Source organism: Adiantum capillus-veneris, chromosome 22, assembly GCF_014529385.1.
Source record: "Adiantum capillus-veneris isolate H3 chromosome 22, ASM1452938v2, whole genome shotgun sequence".
Lineage (NCBI taxonomy): Eukaryota > Viridiplantae > Streptophyta > Polypodiopsida > Polypodiales > Pteridaceae > Adiantum > Adiantum capillus-veneris.
In genome coordinates this window covers 21,053,088-21,075,061 of record NC_140952.1, presented here as the reverse complement: position 1 = coordinate 21,075,061, position 21,974 = coordinate 21,053,088, and the positions used below count along the sequence as shown (strand labels likewise).

The 21,974-nt window shown below is 43.5% G+C and overlaps 1 protein-coding gene across 4 annotated transcripts in view; it reads right to left on the bottom strand.

The window, feature by feature from the left end:
* Positions 1–21,974, bottom strand: part of ALG10 (DIE2/ALG10 family) — a 71,536-nt gene that overhangs the window by 9,787 nt on the left and 39,775 nt on the right. For 2 of the 4 annotated variants that reach the window (XM_086494860.1, XM_086494861.1), the window contains exons 2-6: positions 21,256–21,344; positions 20,846–21,167; positions 20,429–20,663; positions 20,124–20,261; positions 19,824–20,031 (exon numbers count right to left, since the gene is read on the bottom strand). In XM_086494860.1, the coding sequence (XP_086350986.1) occupies positions 19,824–20,031; positions 20,124–20,261; positions 20,429–20,663; positions 20,846–21,167; positions 21,256–21,344 (992 nt within the window). Of the gene's footprint in view, positions 1–19,440; positions 19,546–19,823; positions 20,048–20,123; positions 20,262–20,428; positions 20,664–20,845; positions 21,168–21,255; positions 21,345–21,974 lie in introns of all 4 variants that reach the window. The other 2 variants (XM_086494862.1, XM_086494863.1) reach the window with 2 other exon arrangements.

Below are 21,974 nucleotides of genomic sequence, written 5' to 3'. Positions count from 1 at the left end.
AGGGACATCCTACGCGCTGGACATCCCACGCGTAGAAGAGCAGAGGGCAGCGCGTTGGGGGGTGGGGGGGAACGGGGGAGCGAGGCATGAGCAGGGGCGGGGTTGCAGAGGCAGCGTGAGGGGGGGCGGGGCAGCGCAGGGGGAGAGAGAGAGCGGGAGCGGGAGCACGACAGGGCGCGAGGTTGCGGGGGCAGAGCAGGGCAGGGCGCGCGAGCAGGCGCGGGGGGGACAAGGCAGCGAGCAGGCGCGGGGTGGAGAGAGAGAGAGAGAGGGAGAGAGAGAGAGAGAGAGAGAGAGAGAGAGAAGAGAGAGAGAGAGGAGAGGAGAGAGAGAGAGAGAGAGAGAGAGGAGAGAGAGAGAGAGAGAGAGAGAGGAGAGGAGAGAGAGAGAGAGAGAGGAGAGAGAGAGAGAGAGAGAGAGAGAGAGAAATAAAATGTTATATTAACGTCTTCAAAAGGCCAAAATGACCTATGAGACCAATCTGTTACAAAATGGTGAATCTAATACCATGCCTAGGTACAAAAGAACTAGATACTACTACTAGAATCCATCCTCATCTGCACTCTCGATATCGAGAGAGTATCGCTCGAATCCTTTGTTGTAGTTTCCGTCGATGCTGTGTAGCCCCTCTCCTCAATCATGGCCGTCTAGATCTCCGTAACTCCAATGCTCGGTCGATGAGAGTGCTGGTAGTGGTCGAATGAGTGTGGGCCGAGCTCTGCAATGATGACTGCTCCTCTGGCTGTCCCATATCTAGTGAAAAAAAATTTGTAATCTGTCTCTGGGACTGTCTCTCTCTATCTCTCCCCACTAAAGTGTCTCTATATCTGTGTAACTCAAGTAGATATAGCCCAAGACATCTTTGATCCTCATAACTCATGACCCTAGAGAAAGGACCGAAACCCTCTCTGAATAAGCAGTGGAAACGGCCCCATATCTCATAGCACACTGTGCTATATCTGTGTAACTCAAGTAGATATAGCCCAAGACATCTCTGATCCTCATAACTCATGACCCTAGAGAAAGGACCGAAACCCTCTCTGAATAAGCAGTGGAAACGGCCCCATATCTCATAGCACACTGTGCTATATCTGTGTAACTCAAGTAGATATAGCCCAAGACATCTCTGATCCTCATAACTCATGACCCTAGAGAAAGGACCGAAACCCTCTCTGAATAAGCAGTGGAAACGGCCCCATATCTCATAGCACACTGTGCTATATCTGTGTAACTCAAGTAGATATAGCCCAAGACATCTCTGATCCTCATAACTCATGACCCTAGAGAAAGGACCGAAACCCTCTCTGAATAAGCAGTGGAAACGGCCCCATATGTCATATGTAATGTAGCTCTGTCTCTGGCTCTAACTGGCATAAGCAACACATCCTGCTGTCTGCAGGTATCCCTCTAAATCTACCAGTCTCAATCTCTAGCTGATGTGAAGATGCGCGTATCTGACCAATGGCACACCGCAAACCATGAGACATATGTGTGTCCATGTAGCTGGGTCGAATTACAAACCCCTCTTCATGCCCAACTCCTGTGGCGGCCCTATCCATGTCCTCTTGGTATCCAGCTGGATCAGGTCCTGACGAATGAGTCTAGTAATCTCCACTCATGTAAGAGACATCGAGGGTGCTTTAAGAGAGTACTGGAAAGGGGGCAGCCTGTCCATGGTGAAACCATGCGTCTGAAACCATGATGTCATCTGTGCATACCAGCATGAAGTGTCCCCCTGAAGTGCTAACTGTTTGGAAGACTCAAGGGCCAGTCTAGCATATCTGTCTCTAGTAGTATCCCACAAGTTGTGCACAAAGGAGACTGATCTGGTAAGCGCCTCAATCTCCATAGGAGGGGCAGCCAGCTTTGGTCGGATGATAGCGTGGGGTACGGAGGCCTTGGCTTTGATCAGTCGAGAGATCGTAGATACCAAGGGCCTCTCCATACGTCTCCAACCATCTTGGCCTACAGAAGCTCCCCATATCGGCACCGCATACAACATAGCTGAGGCTACTAAGGTATCAAAGAGCCATAACTTTGTCCGAGGTTCCTGGAACTGAACCTGCGAACACATCCTCTCCAAGCCTCCCAAGGCCGCAAAAGCTCTAGTCAGTCTAGTCTCTGCTGCTCTCCCCAAAGAAAACCTCGGCCAAGTGAAGACAACCCCAAGGTAAGTGTATGCATCTGTATACTCTACAATCTCTTGACCATATGTGAAAGTCGGTGCTGATCTCCTGATCCACTGTGGTGTGGTGTTAAACACCATAACCTTGGTTTACCAAGGTTTATAGATAATCCACTATCCTCTGCAAATTTGTGTAATGCATCCAATGTTGCTGCATACCCTCTGGTGAATCAGAGATCAAGACGCTATCATCAGCATATAACAACAATGGGATCCACGTCCTTGCCAGCTGGGCACCTCTATCACCCTCTCTGTCAATGTAATCACACACCTCATCAACATACATACCAATAGAGTGGGAGACAATGGGCAACCGTGTTTCATCCCAACGGTGGAGTGAACTAAATCAGATATCCCCTCCGGAGTGCGTACATGTCCCATCATTGATCTGTATAGAGCCATAATCCCCCAAATCAACACTATGCATCGAAGTGGGAACAACAAGACTTAGCAGCATTGCATCTAAAATACATTACCAGTTCAAGATACCAAGCACGAATCAACAGTAACCCCTCTCTATTCATGACACCAATGAGTGATATTTCGACAGAAAAGGGGCATATATTATAATTATAGAGGAGCTATCCATGTTAATCCAAACGAAATTTTACCTTATCGTAAGACAAAATGTTAACGTGACAAGGAGTACATTGGCAAATCACTTCAACAACAAATGTGTTCTATTTCTTGGTGATCTTGCCCAACTACCCCCAGTTTGTAGTCACGCACAGGAGCTTTGTAACACATGCTATATCACAAGCTCGGTCCTCTTTCTACATGCAACTTTCTATAGGACCTTGAATTGCTTCAGTTCTTGACCATTATTCGTGAAAGAAAACCAGCTGTAGACGAGATTAATTGTACCTTGGGTACATGTATTATAGACGAAGGACATATGCATAACTACATCAACAACTCTACTCCAATAATTTGTACTCACAGATGAGACTTCCAATACTATAAAAACCTGGCCTTGAATAAGTTGTACAATCAAACTGACATTAAAAAAGTTGAAATAAAGACGAACGGGGTTAACATAAATGTCCTTCAGTAGTGGCTCCTAGAGCCTAAGTTCAACGAGCTAGATTTGATCGCATTGGTACAATAGCCATTTAGTTTATGTGAGAGATTTGGGAGAATACCTAAATTTAGTGCCAACAAAAGTAAATTCTCTCTCTCTCTCTAACACATACACAAAGAACAAAGAACTCATATCAAAGAGAGGGATCACAACTTTTTGAGATATTTTATCCAAAAGAAACTAAAATATAATGTCCTAAAAGAAATGTACTCATATATTCAATTCAAGAAGGTGATATCTCACGTAGGTCTGCTATTTAGACAAGGTGTAAAAGATAAGCTATCATCATGTAGAGAGGCTTTCACCATATTTATGTATGGTGTGTGAGTTGTATAGCTCCATATGTGTCCTACCAGTGACTAGCAATCTGCAAACCTTGAAGTACGTAAACTTGGCATGTGCTACATGATCACTGAAAACACCGACTTAACAATCGGTGTGGCAAACGGTGCAACATGTTTTGTCGATGTCATAGCACAAAACAAAGAAGGTGAGGTACATGTATCGCTGTCCTCATTCATTGTACTCATATTAACTACAAAAGAAGAAAGGCAAAACACAAATAACTACAAAAGAAGAAAGGAAAAACACAGTCAACATCCACCTTCTATGCTACCAACCATTGGATGAAAATTTTCTTTTTGAAATACTTACCGTTTGTAAGAATTTACATGTAGCACGTATACTAGAAAAAAAATTCATCAATAGACAACCTCGCTTGGATATAATCTCAACTGTAATTATCCTTATAATCTTGAATAATTGATGCACTTAACTTTGTCTCCTCTCATAAACATTATTTCAAATGTATATCCCTTTCACGCAATGCCGCCCTTGCCAAATTAGTCATGCTCTTGTTTCCTTCAGTGCTAGATACTAAATGTCAATTTGCATATGTCCTAGTGTATTCTATAGATGTTATATAGCAAGGCCCACCAAGCAAGACTAGTTTCAAGTATCTTAGTGATCCGCCTAATCACGACCGTAGTGAGGACTTTTATGGCAACGGAAAATAACACGATCCGGCGATAGTTATCAGTGTTGGTCAAATCGCCCTTCTTGGGGATTGACACAATCACTGCGTCGCTAGCGCCAGCCGGGATGTCTCCGGTGTCGTAAATGCCCTCAATCATGTGCAAGTATGCCTAGCCCATCTCCGATCGTGGCTTACGCGGATCCGACCTAAGCCCCTTATCTTTCACAAGCAGCTTAAAGAATTCGAGTGGTAAACCATAGCCACCCGCTGCCTTGTGCCTCTTCAACTGCCAACAGGCCTCCCGTACATCATACCAGTTCAACGGGTCACACACCTCAAGCATACCAGGCCAGATGCGCACGTGTTTGTCATACCATGCAAGCAGATCCTTGTTGGTACCGTCCGTATCGGCGAATACCTTGGAGTAGTGACCCTCCCATACTTCTAATTGCCTCTCTGGTTCCATTACTAGCTCCCCATTTGCGTTCCTTGCCCTTTCCTAACTATTTTCTTGAGGTGGGTAAAGAATTTCTTCATTTGACCCTCCCTCAGGAGCTCATTCCCTTTTTCCACGAAGCGCTCAAAGGATCTTTGGTTACTGTCACGGACAGCAGCCTTCGCACGAAGTGCTATTGCCTTATACTCCCTAACCGCTTGCCGGCCAGCCCTAGTGTTCGCAGACTTGTTCCTCACCTTATTCTAGGCTTTTCGGCGCGCATTAATGAGTCTCCGAGCTCGAGGTTCGAGTCGACAACCTGACCTTGGCCTCGGCGGGGGCTTCGTGGTAAGAGCTCCTGCCTCTTTGGCAATTGATGTAGCAACGGAAAGAAACTTGTCATAGCATTGTTGGGTCGCACGTCCGTCCTCATGCTCGAGGTGCACCAGAGTATTCCATCGATTGTCATCGCGGAACAACCTGCAATTCACGTCCATCTTACATGCGTCCAATTTGCGTACGGATGGCAAAGTAGCTTTGGCTGCTACTCCCGAATCCACAGAATGTAGGTGGCACACTAGTGGCCAATGGTCTGATAAGTCTATCCCCCTCTGTACTGTATTGTTGAGAAGTTGTCTCGCGGTGGACTCGTTCACGATAAAGTGATCGATGTCCGACTTTCCCTTCCCCCACCTGGAATGGTACGTGAGGTTCGAGCCTCGAACCTTTAAGCTCTCGAATCCTCTTCCGCATCTCAGTAGCCACTTCGTCAATGCCCCTGTCTTCATGTTGAAGTCACCTCCAACAATTACCGATAGCTTTTTGACACTCTGGTGGCTTTTGCATTGCTCTATGGAGTTCAGATATGGGAGCCTTCACTGGACCATCACTGGAGGCCGGGTCGCATGATGGATGGGGAGACATGGAGAAGCCTCTAGTCTCTATGATCTTGCGGCTTATCAGAGCCAAGGCTTCAGTACCACATGAAATTTTTTGAGCAGAGCTAGCTGCCCCCCACTAGTGGTTGAGGCGCTTACCAAATCAGTCTCCTTTTTACACCGCTTGTGGGACCTCCCCAGAGACCAATATTCCCGCCTAGTACTTGAGTCCTCTCGACAATTAGCTTTGCAGGGAGACACAACATGCTGGTATGGGGAGATGACATCATGGTTCCAGGTACATGGGTTCAGCATGGACAGATTGTCCCCTTCTAGTACTCATTGGATGCACCATCTCTGACTCTTTACACAATTCGAGATCACCAGGCTCATCCGCCAAGACCTGACTCAGCTAGATACTAGGAGGACTTGGATACAGCCGGCTCAGGAGTTGGGCACGAAGATGGCTTTCTATAGAGAGCATCTTCTCTAGCTTACTAAGGATGGTTTTGTGACGAGGCCTAGATACATGGACACCCACTTATCTCATGGGATACAATGTGCTATTGATCAGATACACACATCTTCACACCCGCTTCGGATCGAGACTGGTAGATACAACGGAGTACCAGTAGAGGCCAGGATGTGGGGGAGCAGGAGAGAGAGCCCACTTGCTGTCCTATGCAATGAGAGTGAAGGAGAAGGGAAGAGAGGCGGAGAAGAAGCTCACGCAGAGATGAACGTGAGAGAGAGAGAGAGCTCGTTGGATTTGGGAAAAAGCCACGCTAGTATATCATTTGGGCTTCACCTTAGAGTATATGAGTAAGTGACTAGGGGGCCATTCACACTTGGGCCCCCTCACTTATAAGTCTTTTTAACTTATAAGTTATAAGTACAAGGCACTTAGGCTTTATTCCCTACACAACTACCACCTAAGGCAATGATACTTGGGAGATCAAAGAATCAGCTAATATGATACAACAGCATGATCATGCTTGAGGATTGCAAACCTATTGCCACTTCCATGGAAACAGGTTTGAAATTGATTCTTCATGAAGCTGGTGATCCTACTGATGTCACTCTTTACCAAACTTCTATTGGATGCCTCATTTATGTATGCAATACGAGGCCAGATATTCAATTTTTAGTCTCACAGGTCAACAAATTTATGCATAGCCCAGGGTCTAAGCATTGGCAGGTGAGGTCGAGCTTTTTGAAATGGGGCCTCTAACCCAAACCAATGGGCCTACCCTCACAAAATGTTCGTAAAGAGGTACACACACTACTTGGGGCACCACCTTCTTTTGGGAGTGGAGAAGGAAACCAATCAAAAATAACACTTGCACTCACCCACTCAAGCAACACACTTTGAAAAACCCTTACTCTATATACACTTTGGACACTTGAACACCATCAACGATTATGCAACCCAATGCCATGCATCAAAATGAAATATGCAATTTGTGGAATAGCATTCACCTTCTCCCCATAAGAATACCCATAATACATCCAAACTCTTCCTCTCTCAAGCACTCATCAAAAAAATCATGCGCACAAGACTTGCCTCTCAAACACACAAGAGAATCACTTACATCAAACTAACACACTTTGCATAGAGAGCTCATCTCCATCTATGCAATGCCGTGACACAAATAAAATCACCATGAGAGGTAGCCACATGCATATGTAATGAAGCAAAAGAGAGTTAGAGTGAGAAATTTCTTTAGACCAATTGAATAAGTGTGGAGAAACAAACCAATGGTAAATTGAGAATAGAACACTTACTTGATTTCTCGCACACCTTTTAAGGGGAGGACAGACGCTGGCTAACCATCACGAATTGCGACACTTGAAAGTTTTGAAGATGATTTCATGATCATTAACATAACCATGAGAGAGATCATGATGTTTTTACAAGTTATTGAGGTGCTACAAATGATTTATTGGGTTGATGGAGTAAGAGATTGTAGAATGGAAAGAGTGGAGAATAGAGTTGCACTTCCTCCAAAGAGGAGGTTAGGAGGGAGGATGTGAAAGAGGGAGAGTTGGGGTCTTCTCTACTATTGATCAAGAAACAACATGAAGTTGAAAATATAGGTGTGTGTCCTTAAGTCTCTCCAAGGGGGCTATTTATAGTTGTGTAGGAGTGGGATTATGCTACACTTAATTAGAGTAAGTGATTAGACGTAATTAAGTGTCCTTTGACCACTCATTGAATATTGGACATAAAAGGGACTATTTATTCACCCAAAAATATCATTTTAGACTGTGAAGGCTCCATAGGGGTGCATAATGTAGGTGGGCCCCACCATGAGGCCCTACGGGTGGCTCCTGCGGGGTATCTCAACTTGTCTGTCTTGGCATTTAGAAAGCATCTTTAGGTTGGTCCCATCACATGCAAGTGACCTTGAACACTCATTGCTCTTCTTGAAGATGAGTAGGGAAAAATAAGATCTCACCCTCTTGATTTACTTGATTTACAGTTCCCTTTTGATGCGAATCTGACAGATTTACACTATTTTGACCATAACTTTTTACCTGTAGCTCGGAATGACATGCTTCAAAAGGAAAAATTGACCTTCTCAACATGTTTGATATGAATTTGGACTATTCTTCACGCACATGCACCAAGGAATTCGGTTTGGAAGTTCCACACTAGGGTAGGGAACCTTTTGCTTCCAAGTCTTCTTGTATGGTCCCTTTGCTTGTATGCATCCAAGGGGAATCATGCTTTTTCAAAAGGCTATGATGCTTAAAAAAATAGAGGAGGGCCCAATATTATTTGCTTGTGAAAAGAATATACAATTTGAGTCTTTTTGAAAGAAGAGAAACTATATGTATATTCTTAAGAGATATTGGGCCACCTATGTAGGGGGCATAAAAGACTTGTAGAGAGCGACCATAATCTTTGGGAAAGACAAGTGGAGAGTTGATTTCCATGGGAATTTATCTATATGGGGTGGAAGATGGATATATTATTTTTCTACTACTAATTCACAAGAGGTAAGAAAGTTTGGGGGTATATAGTTGGTTATTGTATGCTTATTCTATTTACAAAGCAAAAAAGAAAAGGGTGGTAATATAAATATATGACTAAGGTGACATTTTTGGGAAGAGTATAATGTATGTGTTGCCACAAAGGTTAAACGAAGAGGGGGAATTTACTCTAGATAACTTAATAGCGTAGAAAGATATATACACATATGAGGAAGAGGACGTTGAGTAGGCTGACAAATGTTGCAAAAAGATGGTTACCATTTTATGCCACTCAGCAGGCTATCAAGAAGATTTTTTTCTACCTTAGTGGAACTTTACATCTTGGCTTGTTTTATCCCAAGGGGAGATCATTGCCGCCAGATTTACATGCTTTTTCGGACTCAGATTGGACTAGTTGTTTTGACACGGGAGTGTCCACAAGTGGTTTTTTGTTTCATGCTTGGCAGTTCAAGTATATCATGGTTGAGAAAGAAGCAACCTACTATGGCCACTTCAAGTTGTGAAGCTAAGTACAGGGCAGTCTTCACAACTATGGTTGAGTGTGTATGGACTTATGGTGGCTGATTTGGGTGTTGGACAGGACACTGCCAACACTATCTACACTGACAGTCAGAGCGCATTGGCAGTTGCAAGAAACCCCGTTTTTTCATGCTCGCACAAAGCACATTGAGGTGCATTACCACTATGTTAGGGAGAGGCTCTCAGTAGGAGAGATCAGCTTGGCTTATGTGCCAACACAGAAAAACCTTGCAGATCTTTTCACAAAGGCATTGTCTCGTGAGAGGCTCGAAGCTTTCTGCAAAGCTTTGGGCTTACTCCCCTTTGTGGATTGATCATGTACTCACGGCATGACACTTCCCTTTACTCATGTGCTAGCTCTTGTTCACTGCATCACTCTAGGGGGGATTTGTTAACATATACATGTGGTAGTGATGTGTGTGAACACGCTAGGACTGCGAGGGCATTTTTTCCCTCTTTAGGAGGTTTTTTTCCCCATGCATTGTATATACAGCCATCACTCTAGGGCTATCCATTTTTTCCATTTCACACTAAGTGAAACACTCTCTATTGTGTGCCTTGAGCTTCCTTCGTCTTCTTCAAGCTGTGTGCGTTTCTCTGCAACCCTAATTCCAACAAAAACGATAGCAACCAAGTAAGTGCTATAGCCAAAATATGATGGGATACAATCAAAAACTTAAAAACCAGTGATTGATCAAGAGAGTAATCAATCTACTAACAACATGGATAATGAGCTACTTAAGAATCTATATATTGAAAATAACAAAAAGGTGGAATCCATTGAGGTAGTAAAGCAAGCAGAGAGAGCCTTTGTGTAATGCAATTGATGTTTTATTAGCTAATGCAATCGAGAGGTAGGAAAAGCTATCCAAGCTATGGGCTATGGGATGAGATATATATTTTACGTAAATTCTTATTATTCAAGTTCTCTTTATGAGCTTTGGCCATTTATGACCGGCCGGCTAGTTTGTAATCACTTTAAGTATTCAAGAAATCTATTAGTAAATACGTGCAAGAGGGAAATGCTCACTCTTGCATGAGGGGAGATTGCACCCACTCTCTGTGTTATTCTTCTCCCCTCTCCACTCTTCTCTCTCATCATGCTGACGTAGCACTCCACTCTAGAAGGTGCACCTACATGTGCTCCAGTGCTCTATCTCTCTCTTCGTCTCTCTATGTGCGTGTACAGCTTGGACTATGTGCAAGGATGGTTGCCAAGAATGAAGATTTGTGTGTTTCATGGATTGTAGTATACATATATATATCACTACAAGAGCTTGCTTAAATTCCGACATCAAATTATAAGCGATTGAGCTATTTCGGCTCGCTTAGGGTAAGCAGTTGGGCTATTTTAAACTTTAAAAAAAAACAAACAAACTTTAAAAACTGTTTGTGCACTTGGGGCAAGCAGTAGGCATAGGGGCTAGAAGAAATGTCAAGTGTGCAAGCCATTTCTGAAGTTTGGCTACGTTTTTTTAGAGAAAAAACGCAAATGAACTTCAGTAATGCCTTGCAAACTTTCCATATTTGCTTGCTACTTTGCATATGGCTTGCCTATTTGCTTTTTTTTGGTTTGGGCAAGACATATGAGTTCTTGTTAGCAAAAAAGGGAAGATAGAAAGACATTCTTGAAGTCTATATGCGTTTTTAAGAAAAAATACAAACGAACTTTAGAAACAGAATGCTCTCTTGTTGTTTGTGCTAACAAGAACGCATATGCATTGTCCAAGCCATCACTAGGCAAATGGGAAAGCCATCAAAGTAACAAGAAAATATGGCAAGCAGTGTGCAATCCATATGCATTCTTAGGGTTATCAGCTTAGGGTTAGGTGGCTCTTGAAACCCTATACATGCATTGTCATGTAGACACGTGTGTGTGTGTGTGTGTGTGTGTGTGTGTGTGTGTGTGTGTGATATGAATATAGAGATGAGATTATACCATGTGATCCTAATCTCCCTGCATCTCTAGATTGAGGTGTGTGGGGATTGGACAGGGTTAGAGAATGTGAGGTTGTTAGAGCTAACGGCAAATAATAAGAAAAACGCAAACAAACTTCAAAAATAACTTCTGTACTTTGAAAACACAAACGCACTTTGATAAACAAAGTAAACTAAAGCAATCAGACTTCAAAAGTGCACACAAACTTCAAAAACCCTAATATATAGTCATTGACCAATAAAGACAAGATTATTACCTGGTGGTCCTAATCTTCGTGCACCTCTAGACCTATGTGTGCAAGGATCGGGCATGACTGAGGTTGTTAGAGCTAGTGGCAAATAGTAAAAAAAATGCAAATGGACTTCGAAAATGACGTGTGCTTCAAGAAAGCAGATGGACTTTGATAAACAAAGTAAAATAACGCAATTCGGATTTGAAAGCACACACAGACTTCAAAAACCCTAATATATAGTCATTGAACAATAAATATGAGATTATTACCCTGTGGTCATAATCTCTGTGCACCTCTAGACCGAGGTTTGTGGGGATCGGGTATGGATACATAATGTGAGGTTGTTAGAGCTAGCGGCAAAATAGTAGGAAAAAGCAAACGGACTTAGAAAATGACTTCCAAAACCCTAATATATAGTCATTAAGTGATAAAGCCGAGATTATCACCCTGTGGTCTTGAAGTTGGATCAATATCTACTTACAAAGGTTGATCTAGTGTCTCCGGCAGCCATGAGATCGATAATGCAGGTCTTGTAGTTGCTCTATGGGAACGAGACCGTTATTGCGTATGTGCTGGTCACATTTTTTTTGTTTTGAAAAGATTTGATACCTGGAATGTGCCCAAGGACACCGTCCATTTATTCTCTAGCCATGCCCGATCCCCGCACACCTCGATCTAGAGGTGCATGGAGATTAGGACCACAGGGTAATAATCTCATCTTTATTCGTCAATGACTATATATTAAGGTTTTTGAAGTTTGTGTGTGATTTTGAAGTCCGATTGCGTTATTTGATGATTTTCAAACAAACAGCCATCAACTGAGTCCACCCAACCAATACCCGATGTGACATTTCAAGAAGTAGAGATGAGAATGTGTTAGATGCGTTCTTTGACATGGATCCCATCATTGAAAACATAGAAGATGACACCATTCAAGGCAATACTATGAACCAACCTCAGTCGTCCCGTCCATATCAACAGCATGATAGCAATGATAAAGAGGGTGAGGAAATACAAACTCTTGCACGTATGTCACTTTACAATGGTGCAAATAACTCAGTTCTCTATACCGCTTTGGCAATGCTTAATTTGCAATCTATCTACGGATTGTCTGACGTCTCCGTCACAAAGCTTTTCAAGTAAATACATTGTATCCTAAGCATGAAAAAGCCAATTACAGTTCAATAATGTGATTAAGGGGCTTACTTCTTCATGTAACAAACAGGTTGTTCAACAAGAAAATCTTGCCAAAGGGGAATCACATGTTCCCTACCAGTCCAGTTGCTAAAAAGCTTGTTGCTAATTTGGGCTTGGATTATCACAAATATACATGCATGTCCTAATGATTGTAAAATTTTTTGCAATGAGTATGAAAATTTGGAATAATGTCCCAATTGTGGATCAAACAGGTATAGAGAGGACACTCAAGGAAAATGTATCCATGTAAAGGTCCTTCGACACTTTCCTATCATTCCAGAAGAAAGAGCATGTTCAGGTGCAAGTCTGTAGCCGCTTTGATGACATGGAACTCAAATACTAGATCGACAGATGATGTGATGCGGGTGACTCTTGTGCATGGAAGCACATAAACGTTAGCCTACTTTTAAGAGTGAACATGGATGTATCCGCTTTGGTCTGGCAATGGATGGAGTAAACCCATTTGGATTACTGAGTTCGTTATGGAGCACATGGCCCATTTGCTTGTTTAATTATAATCTTCCACCATGGCTAGCTATCAAGAAGGGCCATCTGTTGTTGTCGCATATCGTCCTAGGAAATTATAAACAAAAAGAACAAGGACGTCTATCTGGCATCACTTATAGAAGAGCTACAAATCTTGTGGGTAGGGATCGATGTGGTTGATATGTCCCAATGACTTGGACGAAGAAATGTACATGTGCAAGGCATTCTCATGTGAACCATTCATAATTGGCCAGGCTTCGGTGAGTGTTCAAGTAAGTGCCTTTGAAACCCTCACATACATGTTACTCCCAACTATGGTTATGGATTTTATATTTTAATTTTGTGATTTTTCAAGCTTGGGTTAATAAAAAAATCATGCATGTCCGAAATGTAGTCCTTAACTTGGCTTTCGCCACTCTGATCATTTGAACAAGAAAATTTATGAGGAGCATGGTAGATTTTTGCTTGAAGGAAATGAGCTACGTGGATCAAGCATATGCAAACATGACATGCATCCACTGAAAGTGAGCGATTGGAGAAACATGTGGCTGGAGAGGGGAGATTTCATGCCACCTGAAATGAAAAGACTTTCTATTTTTCATGAACTCCCGTACTGGAGTGACCTGCTGATTATTCATCTGCTCAACCCAATGCACATCTTCAAGAATGTGGGAGGGATCGTATGGAAAACCATCATTAGAAAAAGGGAGAGCAAGGCCCAAAGAGATGACCTACAGACTGTGGGTTGAATGCTAGAGATGTGACCTCAACTTAAACCCAATGGAAATTTTGCTATACCAAAAGGTCCATGGGTTTTCAGTCATGCAAAAGAGCAGCAAGTGAAGAAGACTATATCTTCATTCAAGCCTCACACTGGGTGCATGCACTGTTTGAAAACGGTTTTTATGAGAGATGAAGATCTTAGTGGTCTAAGTCGCACAATTGGCACAAATTTTCATAGTTTATCTTACTAATTGCAATAAAGAATTTTTTGACAGATAACATTAGAAGAACAATCTGCAAATCAGTGATTTGGTATGTTGGATCAGTTCAAAAGAGATCAGAGAAGACAACATCGATGCAACATGCTTAAATGCTATTGAAGCAGTGTGTATGGTGGAGAATTACTTTCCAACAAACATTCTAACCATCCAAATGTATGTGCTTGTGCATGTGGACGATGAAGTTGTAGTTGCTGGGGTAATCCATAGAAACTAGATATTCTTCTTGAAAAGATTCATAAAAACGTTAAAGGGGTTCGCTTGTCAAAGGCTTGCCATGAGGGTAGCATGGTTAAAGGATGGCTCAATTGATCTAGAGATGCCCCGAATGTGGACTACTCAGTTCAATGTCAAGGTGATAGGGGACGAGCCGCAGGGACAAGGCATCATTAGGAAGATGGACATCACAATGTGAGAAAAGGTTATGAGATTTTTCCTTCTCAACTCAGACATCATGCAAAAGTGGCTAGAGAGGTACGAAGGAAAAAAGCAATAACGCTTGATAGATTGCTTGCAATTCAAGCGCAACTGTGCCACTAGAAACCTTCCTTTCCAGATCATCTTCAGAAATTGCTTGACTTTCCAACTGGGCTGTGGATAGATGCGACAATCTCAAAGGCAAAGAGGAATGGAGTATTGATTACTACAGAAAGAGGAGATGTGAAGGGGTTGCAATTGGCATGTAAATTTTCACAACTTCCTTTTCAAGCTCCACATGATCCCATTACTTTAATAACTTTAAGTTTGTTTCAATTTTGTGGCTACAGTATCACAAATATGGAGCTTTGTGGTCACATGGGAAACACTTTAGAGTGCAACCGATAGACGAACAAGGGTCACCTTTGACTGTGGTAGACAAGTTTTGTCCAAGAAAGTAGGACTAGTGCCAAGTATGAGAACACAGAGACTAGCGGCTTGGATACTTTGGCTACATTCAGGACATCTTGAAGACTAGATTTAGAAAGTTTGATATTTTTATATCTGATGTCAAGTGGTTCAAAGTTATTACTACCAGCGGCCCTAATGCAAATGTGCACAAAGACCACAGTGGATTGATTCAAGTATATTCTAGGCAGGTGTGTGACAGATGTGCGGGATACATTCATACTTTTGCAGCATTGTGAACAAGTTGTGTTCACACTAGATCCAATATGGAGAGAAAATGATGAAAAAGATCTTTCTAAACCGTGTTGGCTCTATGTTGTTCAAGTTGCTCCGCATAGCAAGAAAATGTATGAAGGATTGGAAGTTGAGGTTGAAGAGCTAGTTCATGAACAAAGTGTAGGGCCAACAAATGATATAAGTCTGGATTTTGTGAGTTGGTGGTGGTGGTGAGCATATGCCTGAAGAGAGATGAGCTTTCAAATACTGAAAGTTGATGCGGAGAGCGATGAAGAAGTGCAATTTGATGACAAAGATACAGAAGTACAGATTGAGATAGACATCTTTGGTGCATCAAATCTCATAGCAAATGAGAGATTAACTACTGATTTTTGCTAGGAACTCTTTTGTAAAACTCTTTTTATTAGTCTACAATATTGGATAGATTCATTGAGTTGTGTTGTTGCAGCTTTGTTTTTTTGTTATTTGTATTGCTTAAATGTTTCTTTGTAAACTAAGGTATTTTAACTGTGTTATTTGTGTATCTGTAGGCATGGCCAATGACAATGATACATACTCTCCTAGTTTTAGCTTTCCTGTCACTTCGATCGACATGTTACCCGAGCAGTTGGTTCCTTTTTCACACAGTTCACACCAAAGAAGATTATTTACACACATAACCGTTCAGTATCTGGTTCCTCTATATCTTTTACGACCGCCCCTACGCGTAGTACTAGTGTGCCCCCTAGACCAACCGACCCCACACCTCAATTGAGTGTACCCTCTACACCGACGGGTGGTTCATCTTTTGAGACAAGGCAGGCATCGTTCTGAAGGCGATGGTAGCTATGGTAGTGGTTCTATCGATGAATCCACACCACTAAAAGAGCATACACACACTATCTTTAGTAAATAGTTCACGATTGGCACACCACGTACACCTTGGGGATCACACCAGCATGATCCTAGCAAGGTGTACAAGAGCAGGATGGGATTGTTGTGGTGGCGGATATGGTTGGAAAGCCCATGCGACACAGGATTCGACAGCTCTTTACAATTCAGTTTGACCACTCTATGATGGAGATTTTGGATAATCAAGATGATGAAAGAAGAGTTACATTGTTGATACCATTCACAGAGAGTAGATGCTGGCAGAGGGGTACAATCAAGTCTCGAATGACTAGATTTGGGGTGTGGCTTGTGCCATAATGTCCCACTGTCGGTCAGAGGTGAGAGATAGGTACAAAGACGGTAGTCCAAATCCGGCATGGTTGGACGCAGAGGAGTGGGTGGTGATTGCACTAGAGACACAAGACAATCCTATTAGATTTCAACAGGCAGAGAGATGCAGCCAAAGTACGTTTGGAGTCTGCTGGAGCATCACATCTTGGGAATGGAGGCTATGACACACTTCAACATGAGTTTGTAACTATTATACGTATGCTTTAAATTTTCAAAAATGTATATGGTATTTAAAAATATTTATCTCATGATAAAACCATAATTTTGCAGAAGCTGCCGTGAAGCGCCCTCTGACACATTGAGAGGAGAAGTATGGGTACAAGCTTGTGGCACTTTTTGACCCAGCTACAGGAGGAGGGAGAGGCCATTGAACTGGGAGGCATTACCATGAGGTGACATCCTCCATATATGTTTTTTTGGGAGTTGTGGTCTATACAGTCTTACTCAGTCATTGCCACTATAAGAGGAGTTGTCTATAACCGCTACATTGCGCGGAAAAAACAAAGGAAAAAGGAGAGAGAAAAATTTGCGGGGGCGACATATACCGCGGCTACGAACGTGGTAGTGGTTTCTCAACAATAAACACGGTAATAGTCGCGGCAATATACCACCGCTATTACCGCTGTCTACATCTACATTCTTACTTTTCAACCATAATAAGTAAAAGTTCAAGGCTTACTTTTCTACTAGCATTGCCTTGTACCTATCCTTCTCAAGCTTGTACGCAAAAACTTTTGAAATAAGAGACTTGACTCTAAATTTAAGGTCCTCCAAATTTAGCTTCGTGTATAGCTCAAACTGTAGTGCCGGGCCCGTGAGAGTGGACCAAGCAGCTGCTCCCCAAGTGTACTGTCGTGCTGTGGAAAAAGCTGGCATCAGCCGAAGGACACGAAGCCAAACCTGTTGTGCCATAAGACAGTCCCAAAGACAATGACGTGACTCTCCACAGGATGGCCACAAGCTACACAAGTTGCCGAGAGACCACTATGTACAAGCCAGCTCCCCACTACTGTAGCTCTATGTGCAACCAACCACTGGAACAAAGTGACTCGCCGCGGTTGTAAGCGTCCCACGACCTCGCCCAAAAAGCTGACAAGAACTCACCTGTGAGACCCTCCTCCTGCCAATGAGGTGCTGCACAACAGGACAAGCCTCTCTCCGTGCTGCCAGTATGTGACGTCCCAATCGAACATTGTATTGAAAGAAAGGGACGCCTGGATGGTCGGCTGAGGCGAAAGGATCCCGCCAAAAACACTCTCCAGGATCCCACTGCACTCGTGCCAATGGACAGTTCTCCCAAGCCCACAACCTCCAGTGGCCAGTCTCAAGAGCTGCTGGGTTAGGATCTATGACACAAGTCCTCCCACAGATGCCCACAACTTGGATCCTCTGAAAACAACACTCTACAACCTGTGGGGCCTCGATTGAAACTCAATGTAAATGACCCTCACCATGTAGCTCGAAAAACAAGGAAGGTACAGTCTCTGAACAAGCCCGAACTGCGATGAGGACCTCCAGTCGCACGAAGGCCCCCATCCATCTGGGCGCTGCTGACTTGAGAGGTGTGAGCCACTCAACTGGTACTGCCTTTGTGATGTCTTGACACATGCTCTACATCCCTCTCATGCCGTGCAGCTGGATGCTCTAAAGCTCCTCTGACAAGCCTGAGAACTGTAACCAATCACCTAAGGTGCGTGCAGGACCCTCTGCCATGGGACCCCAAGAAACATGAGGCCTAATATCAACCAAGTGGCCTCTCTAAGTGCTAACCATGGGGTTCCAAACAAGGGTTGTCGCAAACGCTCCTCCGTGCAAGTAGGCTTGTGTTGCTCCAGGCCTCCCCTCAAATGCTCCCAGGAGTGGAGCAGACTCGCAACAAAACGGTCCTCCAGTCTCTTGCTCAGGCCAACTCTGCGCATCTCTGTGAAAATCCATTTGGTCGAAGGTCTCCAAGGGCCTCCAAACTGAGGCACTCTAGCACTAAGCCGTTGAAGCAAAAACTCCTTCCATGGCTCCTCTCCTGGAAGTAATCCTCTGACAACAAACTTCCCAAGAAGGGTTGTGATGTGTTGTGCTGTGCTGTGCTGGGTCTATGATCCCCAACCCCCCCTGAGAACAAGGAAGAGTGATGACTTGCCAGCACTTGCTGCCAACAATCAGTTGTCTGATCGCTGGTCTTAGTCGAGGTACCAGCCTACGCGTCCTGTGTATTTGGTTGCTAGGCATGCTCAGTCTTGGGAGGCTGCGCATGCGCTGTTGGTCGAGGTCTCCTATGAGGACAGGACTTTGCCAAGTGGCCCATCTGTCCGCAAATGAAACATTGATTCGGGAGGCCCGAATACTCCACGCTTTGACGGAACCAACCTCCACTCACCCGAGGTAGTAGGTTGACCTTCGTGAGAGTGTGGGTGTCCCAAACCAGAACACGAACTCTGGTGATGCCGGCCGCCTTGGCAGCTACAGAGTTTGCCGTGCGAGGTGTCTCCAGGACAGTCCCAATCGCTGAGCCTATCTTGGAAAGGAGAGGAAGGTACTCCCTCCGCAAGCCGGGGAGGCAGACTGAGATGGCAAGGTTTGCCTCCTCGACAAGAACGTCGATAGCTGGGTCGAAACCGTGGCGCCACTGTCGAAAGTGTGCTCGAACTGTCCTCAAGTAGAAATAATAAACTCCAACCTTGCACAAGTACCCTCTCTCACTGAATCAGAATCCACTGCAAACAGTAAGCAACCAAGGTGAACACTGAGGCGAGTACAACTGGCATCAAACGTACCCCACCATCCATCATGAGTAGGCAGGTCAGCAGTGCCCTGCATCATCTCATGCCAAGAAGGGGAATCACACCGTCAAATCTCTGCAGCCCGAGTATGTATCCCTCTACGCAGACCAAACTCAGCAGCAATGAACTGTGCATTCAAACGACGACGCTTTAACCACTCAGCAAGAGATGCTACAGTCTCTCTCCCAAGCGGCCCGATCAATATGAGTCTCTGCCCCCAACTGGCACTCCTCAGAATCCTGAACAAAGGGTCCCAAATCAATGGATCACGCTCAAACTCCTCTCAGGTCCGAGGCAGCTGGCGAAGAAGACCTTTTCTCAACTTCACCCGAATCCTCCACAAGCATCAAATAAAGGGTGAGCAATGAGCAAAGCACAATGGAGCATCTGTACATATATCGTGGATTGAGCGACGCCTGCAGCCTGCATCCATTGCATAATATCTGGGAACCATACGCCCCATAGCATGATGTGGCAAGACTTTCCAAGGTTCATTTCCTGGGAACAAACCACAAATAATGAGTTTAGAAAGTAACGCATAACTCTGCATCCCTGGATCAATAATCCCCAAGCCACCCTCAGACCGTGGCAAAATGCAGGTATGCCAAGCAACTCTGGCAGTCCCATGCAAAAACAACTTAGAGAATCTTAAGATTCAACTGTGTCCTTAGAGCCTGGCTTGTTCAATACATTTCCAGTACATGGATACATGCTCATCTATGTCATTCACTAATAGTGATTCATTGTGTTGGTTAAGTAATGTGAGAAATAGCTACCTGAAATAGTGAATTAATGATAGAATCCCAACAAGAGTCGCAAAAAAGTAGCAGAGCAGTCCAGATTGCATTGGTTTTAGCAGCTTCCATACGTTTTCTTGTATGAAGGAAAAATTCAGATGAATAGGAGCCAATGCAAAGGCAGCAACAACACTGAAATAGAGGACCTGGGAGAAGTGAGGAGATACTTTGTGCGCTTCCTTTGCACCTGCACATAGGGATAACTGTAACTGTTCATATGTACACAGTGTGAATGACTGGGAATTCTATCAGCGCCATACACAAGAACCAAAAGAATACCTAGCACAATGCTACCATTGTAGGCCACGAAAACCAGAAAACATATTATAGGTACTGTGAATGGAAGAAACTGTCCAATTAAAGCAGACCGCTTTTGCCAACCTTGCTGTAAGATGTACAGGATTTCTTCAAGAAGACCTGTAATGGTGAATCTCAAATGGTTGAATAAGATGGAAAGGAGAAAGACACGAGACACAAAGACTGCCACTAAGAGATGGGACTGTACAATTTATATTAAAGCATCAAAAAAGGTGTTTGCTTGTCCAAACAGAGACCCAAATAAATAACTCTCCCGTTTCCAGTACCTTTTGCAACATCAGCACTCTTTACTCCAGTTTTACTTCTGCTTTGAAGAGTGACACTGTTTCCGTGTTTTGAATTTTCTCTGATAGCCTCTTTGTCAGATATCTTATCGACACTCAAAGGTGGCTTTGCTGCCCCAGAGCTTGGCTTAAATAAAAAATCTAATATGCCCACACATAAGACAAACAAGGTCCACACGACATTTGTTTGTCGAAACAAAATTGCCACAAGACTCAGCTGCAAAACATATTAAAATCTTAAACTGCAGATTCTACTTGATATCTTGCTTGAAGAGAAAAATGCCATGGTTCCATTATTACAGGCACATACACAAGTATTCCCACATGATGCAAAGATACATACATGTACCTGGAAATCATACCACTGTAAGTACACTCAACCAGTCCAAAGTTACTTACCAATGCACTGGTCCAATATGCTTGTTTTAGGCAAGCTAAATACATTGCCAATACAGCAGTTGTAGATCCAACATCTGTATAAAAGAGGAAGGTAAAGAACCAGTGCAATGGATAGCACGACAATGCCAAGGCTTTCAAAGATGCAACATTAGGACCACTGTCTGGCTCAAGATGCAGGGTTATCTCTCGAAACAAAACGGCACAAATGATAGAAAATAAAATATTGACATGTCTAAGCACAGCAGGAGAGCATGAATCTGACCAAACGGAAGCTGCCTCTCCAAGACGCAGAATTAACCAGTACATATAAGTGATAAGGTACCTGCAGGCGCACAAAGCGAATAAATCCTAGTATACAAGAAACAAGCAGGATACCCAAATGCATTTTGCACAAAAGGACCAACACTCACAATCCTGGAGGAGTTGTAATCATCGGATCCCAGGCCCCAAAATTCCCCTTGCAATACTGCTTCATTTGTGGAATGTGAAAAATCTCGTCCTGTTAATGAACACACTCAACAAATTTAAACATTGAATAAACATATCAACACGTGAACGTACAATTTATCTTGCCAAACTCCATAAATGACATTGAGCAACAAACTTGGCATCCTGCAAGTCAAGAGGCTGTGGAATCATACAGGGGCGAATACTCAAACAAGGTGCTCTTTAGCACCGTCATGCCTGCAGCTGCTACTCCCTTCTGTGCCCCTCATTCAACCTTTACGCCAGATGCCTCTACTAATATGTTTTTGTCAATTTGTCTCTGGTGTGCTCCCTTGCACATTCGTGCCGCACTGCTGTGCGCCCGTCCTTAGATGCTAAGCCTGGTGACTCACTACCTAGGCTCATTCGGTTGCCTTATTAGCCATCCACACTGTCTAGTACGGCCATCTTTTATAGTTTCATATATCATGAGATTATAATTTATAAGTTGTGGTCATTTTTCATGACGTGCAAGCCTTGATCGTCAAGAGATGTATGAGAAGCACACATGATGGATCGTTTTTTCTCTTCCACTGAGCAACCCACAGCACCTACATAACTAGCCACATCCTTGCACTCCTCTTACCATTGTATGCAGCATCTATACCTGGTTTCCTGGTAAGATCACCTCTTTCTGCACCAG